A 13,885-nucleotide genomic window follows, 5' to 3' on the forward strand; every position below is an offset into this window, starting at 1 on the left:
AGAACAACTTGCTCTGTTTTTTAAGGTATATTTTATTTGACATAAAGAACTCTCTTATTTAGCAAGTATTTTATGTCTTTCACATAATAGGTGAAGTATTACAGACATTTAGCACCTGATCACTTGCTGCAAATATGTCATCGGCTAGGACCTCTTCTTGAACAAGAAATTCCACAAAGTGTTCCTGGAGTACAAACTTTATTGGGAGCTGGAAGACAGTCCTTGCTGCGCACAAATAAAAGTATGAAAAATCTCTAGTAGGATTTAGACATTATTTTTTGTGTGTATGTCCTATTTTTGAATCCATAAAAATATGTGTGTTTAATAGGCTGCAAGCATGTTGTGTGGAAAGGATCTGCTTTGGCTGCATTGCATTGTGGAAGACCACCTGAGTCACCAATTAACTATGGTAGCCCACCCAGCATTGGTGAGTTCATTACCAAGTTGATTTCCTCTTAATAAGGAGCTTATGAAAATAAAAATGTTTTAAAGAGAATTTCATATTCTGTGCATTAGCATTCAAAGAGGAAAAAGCTATCAGATTTTTTTACTGTGTCAGTAATCTTAATAGTGAAGAAGTCAATGTGTAATTATGGATTATACATACTATACCAAATGTAGGCCAACTTGCTCTTTGATATATTACTTTTACAAAAAATTGTTTCCTAAAATTTATTAGATTGATTTTTGTGAACAACTATGTATCATATTACAGATTATTTATAATGGTGGAAAATAAAAATAGTTTGGTTTTTTTTTTTAATAAAGCATAGTGCATTTTTTTGCCTTTAAAATTTCAAAGGAAAACTGATGTAGATAGGTCTTCCTCTTGAAATGCCTCATTTCTTAATCTCTTCTACTACCAGGCTCTTGTCTTACCTGAATTACTGTACCATCTTCCGAACCAACCTTGCTTTCAGTGTCTTCTTTCCCTTTTAGGTCATATTTACAACACTGTAATAGTAATCTTATTTAATTCTACCTTTGCTGTGGTGGTGTTCTGCTCAAGTAAAAAGAGGTTAAGATATTTTAATGGTGTCATACTTCTGCTCGCATGAGTCTAAACTTTTCATTTTCAGAGACTTTCATATTTTAGTCATAGCATCTTCTCCCACCCTCACTCCTTTGCCTATCCAGGAGTGTTAATTCTCCTTCTTCCACCTATCCAAATCCTATTCTTTATTTTTTGGATAGTTGTTATACTGATCATCAACATTATAGTTTTGCCTTTTGCTTAATATAGTATACCTTTTCTCACTATTTTAAACTTTCTTTTTGTCCTATTATTTTCCATATCTCCTAAAAATAGCATAGAAGTGGTTTTTTTTTTTTTTTTTTTTAAATACAGTATGGCAGTCTTTGTGTTTTATGTAGAGCAGTTTGTCCTATATATGTAATTATTGGTAGATTGGGTTTAAATCTCCTAACTTGCTGCATGGAAAGTGATCTCTTGCTGGTTTTCTACAGTTTGTCTGTGATATATCTTGGTGTTGGTGGGGTTTTTTAAAAATCTTGTTAGAGATCCTTTGGGTTTCTTGAATCTGTAATGTCTTTTACTGGCATTGGAAAATTCTCAGCTATTACCTTTTAAAATATCATCTTTGCTCTATTCTCTCCCCTTTGGGACTCCAGTTGAACAGATGGTAGACTTTCTTACTTAACCTTTATCACCTTCTGTTTTATGATTTCATCTTTTTGTCTCTGTGATGTATTCTGGTTTGTTTTCTCTGACCTTTCCAAAGGTATCCTTTGTAATACTTGTGTGGCGGACAATCATGTTTTTTTGTTTTGTTTTGTTTTGTTTTTTAGCATATGAGTGCCTTCCTTACATAATGATATCTATAGGTAATCTGTATATAAAGAACAACTATTAAAACAAGAAAGGATTTGAGATACTAGAGTATATTTTATCTTTGCACTTAGAAACTTAAACTAGGGGCAGAATAGTTTTCTTTAAAGAAGGGGAAGGTAAAACATTACAGGAGCTTAACCTACAGGGGGACGTCCATCCTCTCTTGAAAACTTGCAGGTCTCTGTAGTAAGGGGAATGTGTTATATTATTCTTTCACCACATTGTCCAGTAGCTCTGTGGTAGCTAATAAAGTACAAGAATACTGACAGTAAGTAACTACTCTTTTTGCTGTGTAAGTAATTACCGTGTACCAGGCATTTTCCATTTCTTTTCTCTTTTAAAACCTTAAGTGGTCTATAAGCTATTCTAATTTTATAGAAAAGGAAATCGAGGCATCAAAAGGTTCGGCATCTTGATCAGGGTTACACGTCGAGTGCATCATTAGACCAGACTGACTCCATTTTGCTATGCCTTATTTTCAATCAACTAAACTTTCAAATAGTAGCATTTGGTTACTCAAAATTGGTATTAAATCATAATGGTCAGGTCAGTAAGTATTGCTGACATGGATATAGGGAATATGGCAAAAATATCTTGGCTTTTATGTCACACCAGAGAAATGCAACTGGTATATTTAGGTAACAGAATTAATTACCAAGTATGTCGTTTTTGTACCTTTTTGAAAGACTTAATTTCACTTTTAGGGTTTAAAATGTTTTTTTCTTCCACTCATATTTTCAGGAAAATATTTGTTCTATATATTAAAAAAAAATAACTCTACTAGAATGCCAATTTTGCTTGCTTTTCTTATTTTTTTTATAATTTTATAATTTTATAATTTTTATAATTTTAAGTCACTAAAGCAAAGCTGGACTAATCAAAACAATTCTACTTATTATAGTCATAGTTTAGTGTCATGACTTGTCAGTCCCCCTTGGTGACAGTCTTGAATGTTTTGTCATTGCTGCAAAACTGGGAATAGGTTGGTAATGGAAAGAAAAGTTCATCATGCTTTTTGCGTGCCTGGTGATACATTGTATCATTTTGAGTTACCACAGAATATGGGTTAGAAGATTTTGTTGTTGTTGTTGTTGACTCCTCTTTGCTATTTTCTCTCTGGCTACCTTTAAAATTTTCCTTGCTCTTTCCTTGGTCTGTGGTAGTACTACCATGTATCAATGGATGTAAGAAGAAAAAGCCTTAACATTTTAGCTTTTCATAAACTACAGATTTAAGTGTTTATACTGTAGATTCAGATACTTAAATTTTGACACAGTTGAGATACAGGTTTTTTAAAATAAACTTTTAATTTTGGAATAAATAATTTACTAAAAGTTGCACAGACAATTCACAGTTCCTTTATACCTTTTATGCAGTTTTTCCTAATGTTATAATCTTAGGTTATCTGGTACCTTTCTCAAAACTATAGAACCCACACTGGCACATTATTATTATCTAAACACCAGACCTTTTTTATATCTCACCAGATTTTCCCACTAATGACGTTTTCTTGTTCAGGATCAGATCCGGGTTTCCGTACTGCATTTAGGGTGTGTTTATTTTTTAAGTTGAACTTCCTGTTTTAAACTCAGAGGCTCATTTAAGATGAGTGGGGTTATAAATTAGATTTTCCTTTCTTAGATTTTTTTCAGACTATATGCAAACTGTTGTACTTCTCAGTTTGAATATCTCACATTTGTCTGAAACTTTAAAAGGTGTAAAATAGAATTTCTGACCCTCTGAAACTTGTTATTCCAAGCCTGCGAGTTAGACTTCTTGATTCCTATCTTACATTGATTTAGTAAATAAGACACATGCATTCTGTTCTAATCTCTTGACTCTGTTTTTCATTACCACTGCAACAGCCATATTTTAGGCCTTGGTACTTCTTGCCTGGAGCTCTAACATCATTCATTCCTTATTAAGGAAATATGGAATCTGTATTATATCTGGCACTGGGTTAGGTTCTGGAGTTGCAGGATAAACAAGAACATGACCTCTGGGTCCTAGAATTGTAGACTACCTAATTCCTTGCCTCTGGTCTTATTCCTGTACCCTCAGGATTTCGTATCCTTGGCCCTGTTTACATTTTGGGCCAGATAATTTTTTGTTGCAGGCTACTGTCCTGTGCTTGTGCCGTGTTTTCTCAGCATCCCTGTACCCAGTAAATGCTAGTAGCACTCCTCACCTCCTGCCCCCTTCAGTTGTGTCCACCAAAAAATGTCTCCAGATGTTCCCAAATGTCCCTGGTGCAAAATTGCCTCCAGTTGAAAACTGAAAGTTCTAAAATGCATATGGGATCATGTCATGCCTCCTTTCTCTCACTGACTTTGAATAGTCTTAACTGTGTAATATGGCTCACAGAATTGACCTTTTCCCATCTTTCCCACCTTTTCCTCACCTGTACGTGTGCTCTAATTTTATACAGCTCTTTGGCAGTTTTTAACAGTCAGCTAAACTCTTTTATCCCTTTGTCTCTATACTTATTCAGTTGTTTCTCTCTGCAATGTCTCTTTTTTGTCTGTTCTGTGAATATCTATTCATTCTTTGGAATTTCAATGTTCACTTGTACTTCTGTCTCCCGTAGCTTTTGTCACATAGTTGTGACCTTCTCTTTTTCTACTATTTTCTTTTCCTTATCACTGTTAAGGCCTGGAGTATAGAGATTATGTTTCATTACTCTCTGTAGACCCAACTCTGCAGTATTCGTAAATATTAAATGAAGAGGCAATTGATAATTGATGAACTGGAGTGGGACAAGAAAAGTTCAGAAATGGGTAGGAAGTAAAAAATGTTAGAGATGATTGGAAGGAGAGAGATACTTTTGAATTAAGGCAAAACCCCAGAAATTCTGTGTGTGTGTGTGTGTGTGTGTGTAAGGATTTTATTAATTTATTTGAGAGAGAGCACGTCTAGGGGGAGGGCCAGGGGGAGAAGCAGACTCTTTGCTGAGGGGCTCGATCCCAAGACCCCGAGATCATGACCTGAGCTGAAGGTAGACATTGAACTGACTACCCAGGCATCACCCCCTTCCCTGAAAACTGGTTTTTAAGAAATTAAGGTTTATTAATGAATTACACTCAGCATGCTAAAACTCATACCTGTATAATTTAAGAACCAAGCTTTGAGTTTATCTTAGTGCATTCTTACCCTTTTTTTATTTTGTCGTCTGCTTATAAATCCTGACTATTTTGTATTTCCTAGTCCTTGATGTAAATTTTGAAAATTAAACTGGAATTCATTCTCAGAGCAAGAGAACAAAAATGGTCAGATGCTTTCTAGTCCTCTGGAGCCTCTTTTAATGGGGGGAAAAAGAAAGATCCCACCAGTCTGTTATCACTAGCTTCTAACTGATTTTCTATGGAAGAAATATGTGAATGTGTATTAAGCACATTTACTTTCAAGAAAAAATAATAATCTCAGGTATTGTCCTTTTTCCAACCTCCTTCCTCACATTATGCCTATTTTCAGATACAATTTACTCTGTATTTGCCTACAATAAACAACTGTAGCTTAATAGTAAATGACATGGGTGAAGAGACTTAGGTACATTAAAGCTGTTTTTAGGGGCATCTGGGTGGTTCAGTGGGTGAAGCATCTGCCTTCGGCTCAGGTCATGAACCCAGGGTCATGGGATCCAGCCCCATGTGGGTTCTCTGCTCAGGAGAGCTTGCTTCTCCCTTTCCCTGCCACTCCCCCTGCTTGTGTGTTCTCTCTCTCTCCAAAATTAAGTAAAATCTTTTTTTTTAAAACTGTGTTTTTAAAGTTAAATTTGGATATTCGTTTAATGCATGTTTATCTTGTGGAGAAGGCTATTAAATTAAAACAATCTTTTGCTAATTGCCTATTTGCATTTTTCTTATATTTACCATATTAGCAAAGTAAGCTTTATATCTCTAGGTTTTCCATATCTCATCTTGTTTGTTGTTTTGCCTGTGTAGTTCATATCTTTGTTTTACTTGTTGTTTCTGTCATTTTACTTGTTTCTGTGGCAAGGTTGCAGTGTTGATGGGTGGGGATAAGGAGTACTAGAGAACCTGATTCTTAAAAATGTGTATTAAGGAAACAGCTTTGCCTTGAAAAATAACCTTACTACACAAGCATCCAGTTAACACTAAGAAGCTTATACATGAAAAGAAGTCTTAGATCTCATCTACATTTATAGTTTTCTCTGAGAAAACTAGTTTGAACAAAGGCAGCAAAGATTCATTTAAAATTAGAATATAAATCTTAAGTCTGCTTTAATCTAGGTGCATGGCCTTAGGCAAATTATTCCATTTTTTTAGCCTCTCAGCTTCCTCATTTGTAAAATCAGGATAATACCTACCATATTTGGTAATTGGAAACTTAAATAAGATAGTAAAGTGAGGCACAGAAGTAGACTACAATAAATGTTATTTTCTGCCCTTTCTATAATTCTGATTTAATGAATTATTTTGCTAATAAATCTTGAGTACTTTTTTGAAGAGAAACTTAATGCTTTTTATTTTCACTTTATTTTATTTTTATTTTCACTTTTTATTTTATTTTCCTTTTCTCTTCACTGCTTTTTATTTTCACTGCTATGTTTTGCCACATTCCAGTATTTGATTTATTCTATACTTGGTAATTTCTTAACATATTTGGCACTTGGCTGAGATCGTTACAGGGTTATTTTTTCCTCATATGACTATATTTCTTACATAAATATCAGAAATATTGTACATTATTATAAATCTATAAGGTTTAACATATATAATTTAACATTTGACACCTAATTCAGTAAATTATAAGGTTGTAATAATCTGTGCTTTCTTTTCTGTTCATTTATTCTTTGCCTGATATTCTGTTGTCTTATGCCTTTTTTGCTCTCAATCCATACTTGATCTTCAGTTAGGCAACTTCTCGTCACTTATTTAAATTCATTCATTTGACTTGTTATTTTCTCAGTAACCATTTTTTTCTTTTAAAACTCATCTTCTTCTAACATTTACTTCGGTTTTTCTAGTCTTAATAGTTTTATAATCTCTGTTGTCTAATCATTTCTGACTTAGCTTTGTTTGGAGGTTTTTATTTTTTGGTCTTGGCTTCTATATTTTAATCTGTCCGCTGGATGATCTTTATTTACCTTTATTTTTTTCTATGATACTGTTAGGGCCTGGATTGTATTTATTCCTTTATTAACATATTATTTGTGTCAGGGGTACAGTGTGTGATTCATCAGTCTTACACAATACACAGCGCTCACCACAATACCCTCCCCAATACCTATCACCCAGCCACACGGTCCCTCCCACCTCCTTCCCCAAACAACTCTCAGTTTGTTTCCTGAGGTTGAGTCTCTTATGATTTGTCTCCCTCTCTGGTTTTATCTTGTTTCCTTTTTTTCTTCTCTTCCCCTATGATCCTCTGCCTTGTTTCTTAAATTCCACATATCAGTGAGATCATATGGTCATATGATAATGTCTTTCTCTGACTGACTTACTTCACTTAGCATAATACCCTTTAGTTCCATCCACATTGTTGCAAATGGCAAGATTTCATTTTTTGATGCTGCGTAATATTTCATTATTTATATATACACACATACCACAACTTACTTATCCATTCATCTATCAATGGATTATATTTCATTGCTCTTTATGGACCCAGTTCCTCAGTATTAGTAAATATCAAATGAAGAGCCAGTAGGTAATTGATATAATTAATAAATAGGGGGGGACAAGAAAAATTCAGAATGATATATTTCCATTTGGCAGAGGCTTTTGTTTAATTCTCTTCTGCTTACTCCCCTCCTTCCCCCTTCCCTACTTCCTTTTTTTGTCTTCTAAGAACAGGTAGCTATGAGAGAGCTGTATCATGTTTTTGTTTTAAGGGAAATAAAGCTAATGTTTATTATGCCAAAGTACCAAATATATAAAATAGATATTATTATTTATACTTTTTCTTTTGCTTAAATTTCTTTTCAAACTTATGATTGACCAAAAAAGGGGAAACACTTTGAAGAATGACGGTTTACTTAGGTGAGTTCAAATTGTTGCCTTTGTAGCTGTGTTTTCTTTTCTTTTTTGTAAATAATGAGAGGAGTTTCTTTTTAAGGTCATAGTTGTGATGAGAGGTATCATCTGTGCGCCCTGCCTTCCTGTTGTATGTCTGGCAAACAGTTGGAGTAGTAATTAGGAAGCACTAGTCAGTCATTACCCCTTTTAGTTTGTGTCCCCTATTTTTCCAGATTGCTTACTGGGTTTAATGTTGAATTTCATATCTATATAGGTGAAGCAAATTATCTTATTTTTTTCATAAAGTCTCTGACTTTTTATTTTGAATTTCTTCAGGGAACCTTTGAAGTTAACGATTGAACATCTTCTAGCCATCTTGAAACTGGGAAGTCCATGATCAGGCTGAGTAGATATTTATATAAATAGAGCAGCAGTTTGTTCCACTCCTTAAGGAAGACCCAGGGGGAAGAATGATCTCCCACAAAAGTCTTTAAAAAAGTAAAAGAAAACCCGTGTTCAGTAATATTTACTTTTATAACATTTGATTCTTTAAGGTTTGATTCTTTAAGGACAGTCAGTATAAATGTTAGTGTATATATAATAACTTTGAGTTTACAAATATATTTTGTCTTGTTTGATTTTCATAGCAACACTGCAGGATACCCCCATGTTATTGAAGAAACTGAACCTTAGGAAGTAGTGTCCAACTCAGTTATCCCTGGTATTTTTTTCTGATCTTATGCATTTAACTTTATGTCACATTTATTTAGCACCTTTTTGCTTTCTGTGTGAAATTCTTTATGCATTAGTCTTGTACCACCTGTGTCCGATTATTGATTTAGGTATAGGAGCCTTGGAAGTATGCTTCAGAGTGAGAACTTTAGAAAGAATAAAACGTGGTATGTTCTTTAAAGTTTATCTCTTACCAGATGAATAATTTGAGACAAAATCATTCAGTTCCTTGAGAAAGGCTTAAGAATCTTGTTAGCAGACTGATTTAATTTTTTTTTCTAAAATGATATTTTTTTTGAACCCTTTGTTTCTTTGCAAAATAGGCTTTTGCTTTTAGTCAGATCCCTTCTGATCTGTTCTTGTTGTGGGAAAGAGATAAAACTGCAGTTATTTATCCCAAAGCAAATCTTACATTATTCCCATTACTTTCTCCTTGAAAACCTTCAACTTACTGTTTTGGGGAAATAGTCCAGAAAGCCTAACTGTAGCTTAGAAAACACTCTGCAGTCTGCCCCCCTACTTTCCCATCTCTTCTCCATGCTTGCCCCCTGTGCTCTGTGTGCTTACCTGGCTTCCTTATGTAGCTTGAGTACTGTATTTTTTCCAGTCTCAGAGCTTTGCACATGCCCTTGCCTCAACCTAGAATATGCTCCCTTCCCACCAACATTCTTGGGCTGTTCCATTTTTCAGGTCTTAGTTTAAGTGTGCGTTTTTCAGAAAAGCCTGACTCGCTGATATCCAATCCCTCCTTCCCCTGCCATATATTTAAGACCCTTTACTGTATATTTCAAGATTTTTCTGAACCCTTTTTTTGCTGACACTTCGTATTATAAGTCCTTGTTTCATATCTGTCTTCCCTGCTAGACTGCAGTTTCCATGGGGGTAAGTACTGTGTCTTTTCTTCTTCTTTGTTACATCCTTTAGTTCATACTTGGCCCATGTAGGTGCTTTGTAAATGCTTCTTAATTTAAAATTGAATGATTAAAATGTTTGGTACAAAACTACATAACTTTTAAAGAATGAGTTTTTATTAAAATTACTATAAAACATTTTAAAAATATTTAAAACAATATTATGGCATTATATTATTTTCTGATTGAAGTAGTATCAGACAAGTTTCCAAGAGAGAAAAGAGGAGGAAGAGTAATACAAATCAAGTAATTTTACAATTCTAGTAAGTTACAGTCCTAGTAATTATAATGTGTGTGTATTGGGGTTTGTTGTTTGTGCTTGTTACATACTTGGTTCTGAGGTTTTTTTGCTTTACTCTTAGAATCATCTCTTTACTTTCTGTATTTTATTTTAGTATTTGAGTTCTCCTTATTTATCTTTGTAGTATCTGTTAAATTTTAAAAACATGATGTCTTTCATACAGGAGGTACAACTGAACACCAAATTGACTATGTAGAGATTGGAAGGGTAGCTACTGTGCATTCTAATTATTTTAGTTATAGTGATTAAATAGAGAAGCTCTAATGGGTACTCTGTTACTCAGGTGATTATTTCCCTTTTCTTCTCTTTCCTTCCCGTTTTTTGGGGACAAAGCCTGTTAAGGATTGTCCTTCTAATGCTGCAGCCCCTTGCTACTTTAACTAAAGTTGGGAATTTTGTTCACTATAGTAATAGTGATTTGTTTGTCTTGTTCTTAAAGTTGCTAGTTATTGTTGCAAGATGACATAAAGACCAGATGATGGTGTAGACATAAACCAGTCTGTGTTGAATTATTTCCCCATATTATCTCTGGCCCTTAAATTATGAATATTTGGTTGTTAATTCCTACTCATGTCTGTGTTAGTAACCTCAGGAAAATTATTGCAGTAAGCTTTTCAATTGTGGCTCTATAGTGAGTTAAATGTTAAAAATTCCTTTTTATGCAGTTCTTTGCCAAATAAAATTGAACCTACATGATCTTTGATGTGTTTCTTTTGTACTTTAAAAATTTAATGGGATAAGTTTTAGAAGTAAAACTTAAAAACAAAATTGATGGCACTTTGTATTTTATGGCTTTTGAACCAAACCAGTTGTGAATTCTTTGTAGTTTATCATTCAATCCATTGTCAAATTGCAATGGTTATTGTCTGTTTTATAGTATACAATTCTGATACTTCAATATACTTAGTGTTGAGGGTTTCTTTTTTTATGATTAAATAAATTTGAATTTTTTGCATCTTTATCCTTGGGCCTGTTTTTCTCATTCTTTGAATTTAAATTAATCTCTTTGGACGTTTATACTTTTCATATTGCTCTTTTGAGTTCCTTCAGGTAGACTGATAGACTTTATTTAATTAAAAAAATTAAGCAGAATGAATAGATGCTTAATAGAGAAAACTTGGAAAACAGAGAACAGCTCAAAAATTAGTCTCTCTGGTTATCTGCTATTAATATTTTGGCATATTTCATTTCAGTCTTTTTTTCTAATATCTGTCTACCTAGTAAGAGTGTGTGCCCTTTGGGATCACACTGCCTGAATTCAACCCTTGGGCTTCATATCTGGGAAAGTTACATTTTGTCTTTCAGTTTCCTTACTGGTAAGGAATATCCCCTTATTGGGGATAATAGTAGTACCTACCTGAAAAGATGGGTGAAACTAAATGAGAATATATGTAAAGTCCCTGGCATTTACTAAAGCACTCAGTAATATTAGCCATTATTTTCCAAACCTACTACATATCATAATAAGTGTTCAGTAGTCATTTTTCTCACCAAATTAGGTATTGTGTTGTATTTATGTTGTTGTTTGAAGCAAGTAAGACTTTTTCTATCATTAGATTCTTGAAGTCCTTCTAGTAAGACCCTCTAGCTATAAGCCCTGGTGTCTTTTTCCTCTTCACAGCTATTTTCTCAAGGTATTTGATTCCTGGCTTTTTAGCATAACTTCTCTTTTAGAGATTTATATGGCTGTTTTTTGTGACCCCATAGTCATATTTCCTTTTCATTAGAACATTTTTGTGGTTCTTCAAAATGAATAATTTTTTTTTTCTTATTTTCATTTATTTATTTGACAGAGAGAGAGTTAACAAGTAGGCAGAGAAGCAGTCAGAGAGAGGGGGAAGCAGGCTCCCCGCTAAGCAGAGAGTCCGATGTGGGGCTCCATCCCAGGATCCCGAGATATTGACCTGAGCTGAAGGCAGAGGCCTAACCCACTGAGCCACTCAGGTGCCCCCAAAATGAATAAAATTTTATGTAATTTTACGCCTAATCAAATATCTTACACTGCACAATACATTTATGTGATGGAAAATTTGAAATAACCAACACCACATGTAGACAATTTTTTGGACTTGTAATGAACTTGGAAGGTCATTTCTATAGAAATTGCCCTCTGAGTGCCTGGTTGTGAATCTAGCATTATTTTGTTGGGAATACTAATTACTGTCTAGCAATAAAGCAGTTTGGAATTTGTTTTCATGTGGTCTTGCTTACATGTTTATTACCAATCTTTTTTTTTTAATATTAATTAATTATTTTTTTTCAGCATAACAGTATTCATTGTTTTTGCACAACACCCAGTGCTCCATGCAATACGTGCCCTCCCTATTACCCACCACCTGGTTCCCCCAACCTCCCACCCCCGCCCCTTCAAAACCCTCAGGTTGTTTTTCAGAGTCCATAGTCTCTTATGGTTTGCCTCCCCTTCCAATTTCCCTCAACTTCCTTCTCCTCTCCATCTCCCAATGTCCTCCATGTCATTTGTGATGCTCCACAAATAAGTGAAACCATATGATACTTGACTCTCTCTGCTTGACTTATTTCACTCAGCATAATCACTTCCAGTCCCATCCATGTTGCAACAAAAGTTGGGTATTATTACCAATCTTATAGTTCACTCAAGTTTAGTTTTACAGATTTCCAAACTCTTGTTTTATAGTTATGAGTTACTAATTATACATTTAGAAATCCTTTATTAACACAGATCATGGAGATTAAAATGAAATCTAGGTACTGATTATCCAGAATTCACTCTTTTCTACTTTAATTTAGGAACTCTTTGTGGTTATTAATTATGAATTATAACTACTTTTGCATTTTATTTACAGAAACTCTGGGAGTTTTTTCATTTTTGAGTGAATGAAATTAGCCTTACATTTCCAACAAATTTATTTTTTTAACTTCTCAGTGATCCCCAAATTAGATAATATTCAAGACTGAGATATTTAAAATGCCTGCATAATGATGAAGAATAGCCAAATAAATATTAAGACATCATTAGTTATAAAATCAAAATTTTGGTCCTGGCATATAAATAGATATGAGGTCCGTGATCTAGCACAGAAATTATAGATAAGATAATCACAATTTAATGGGGTAGAAAAAGATGAGTAAATGAAAAGTCTGGAACAAATAGTTACTTGGAGGAGAAAAAATATCTTTAGAGGTTCACCCTAATATATACTAAAAGTCCAGATAAATTAAGGAGGTGAGAACTTTAAACCACAGGGAAGTAAAAGAAAATGTAAATGGATATTTATTATACTGTTGGCTGGTTAGGACTCTTTATATTAAATCAGTAGAAGAAATTATTTTAAAAAGGAAAAAATTATTGAAAGAATTGACCAAAATTTGTGAGATGTCAAAGAATAGCATTAATATGAAAGTCAAGTATATTGTGGAAATGTTTCTAGAAATATAACCAGGGGCGCCTAGGTGGCTTGGGAAGAGTCCTCCATCCAGCTCCCTGCTCAGCAGGGAGTCTGCCTCTCCCTTTGCTTCCCCCCTCCTTGTTTGTGCTCTCTGTGTGGTCTCTCTCTCTCTCTTTCTAATAAATAAAATCTTAAAAAGAGAAACATAACAGAGAAATTAAAGTTGAGAGAGAGAGAAACTTCCGTAAAGTCCCCCTAGTATCAGGCTTGAACACAAGTCTTTCAAACTTAGAGGTTAACTCTTATTTCATTAAGGAATACAGCAGAGCTGTTAAAATGCTGTTTATGAGGGAAATCTTTGTAAAAATTTTAAAAGTGACTGATAGAATTAATGGATTTTCCTTCTTTCATTTACGTTATTTTCTACATTGAGTACACATAAGTGTTATGATTAGAAAAAAGAATTCTTGAAAAATAAGTACAAACTGGGGAAGAGTGACTTGGGGGAGAATTTGATTTATTGTCCTTAAACCTAGAGAAGTAATGGATATGAATCTACTGGTTAGATAGGTATGTAGTTATATCTAACATGAAGAAATTGTGGGCCTTTTGTTAATCTCTAATAGCTGTGTAGATTTGTGCACATAGACTTTGTTTCAAAGACTGTTTTGAATGATTTGCTATTGATTACAGTGTTCTTCATTTTGTTCCTTTTCTCGCTTCAAATTTTATTTATTTAGTTT

The 13,885-nt window shown here is 33.9% G+C and overlaps 1 protein-coding gene across 3 annotated transcripts in view; it reads left to right on the forward strand.

The window, feature by feature from the left end:
- The window catches only part of LOC123941429 (pleckstrin homology domain interacting protein), a 133,258-nt gene that overhangs the window by 15,836 nt on the left and 103,537 nt on the right, over positions 1-13,885 (forward strand). For all 3 annotated transcript variants that reach the window (XM_046004559.1, XM_046004561.1, XM_046004560.1), the window contains exons 5-6: positions 91-241; positions 329-427. In XM_046004559.1, the coding sequence (XP_045860515.1) occupies positions 91-241; positions 329-427 (250 nt within the window). The remainder of the gene's footprint in view (positions 1-90; positions 242-328; positions 428-13,885) is intronic.

This window comes from Meles meles, chromosome 5 (assembly GCF_922984935.1).
Source record: "Meles meles chromosome 5, mMelMel3.1 paternal haplotype, whole genome shotgun sequence".
Taxonomy (NCBI): Eukaryota; Metazoa; Chordata; class Mammalia; order Carnivora; family Mustelidae; genus Meles; species Meles meles.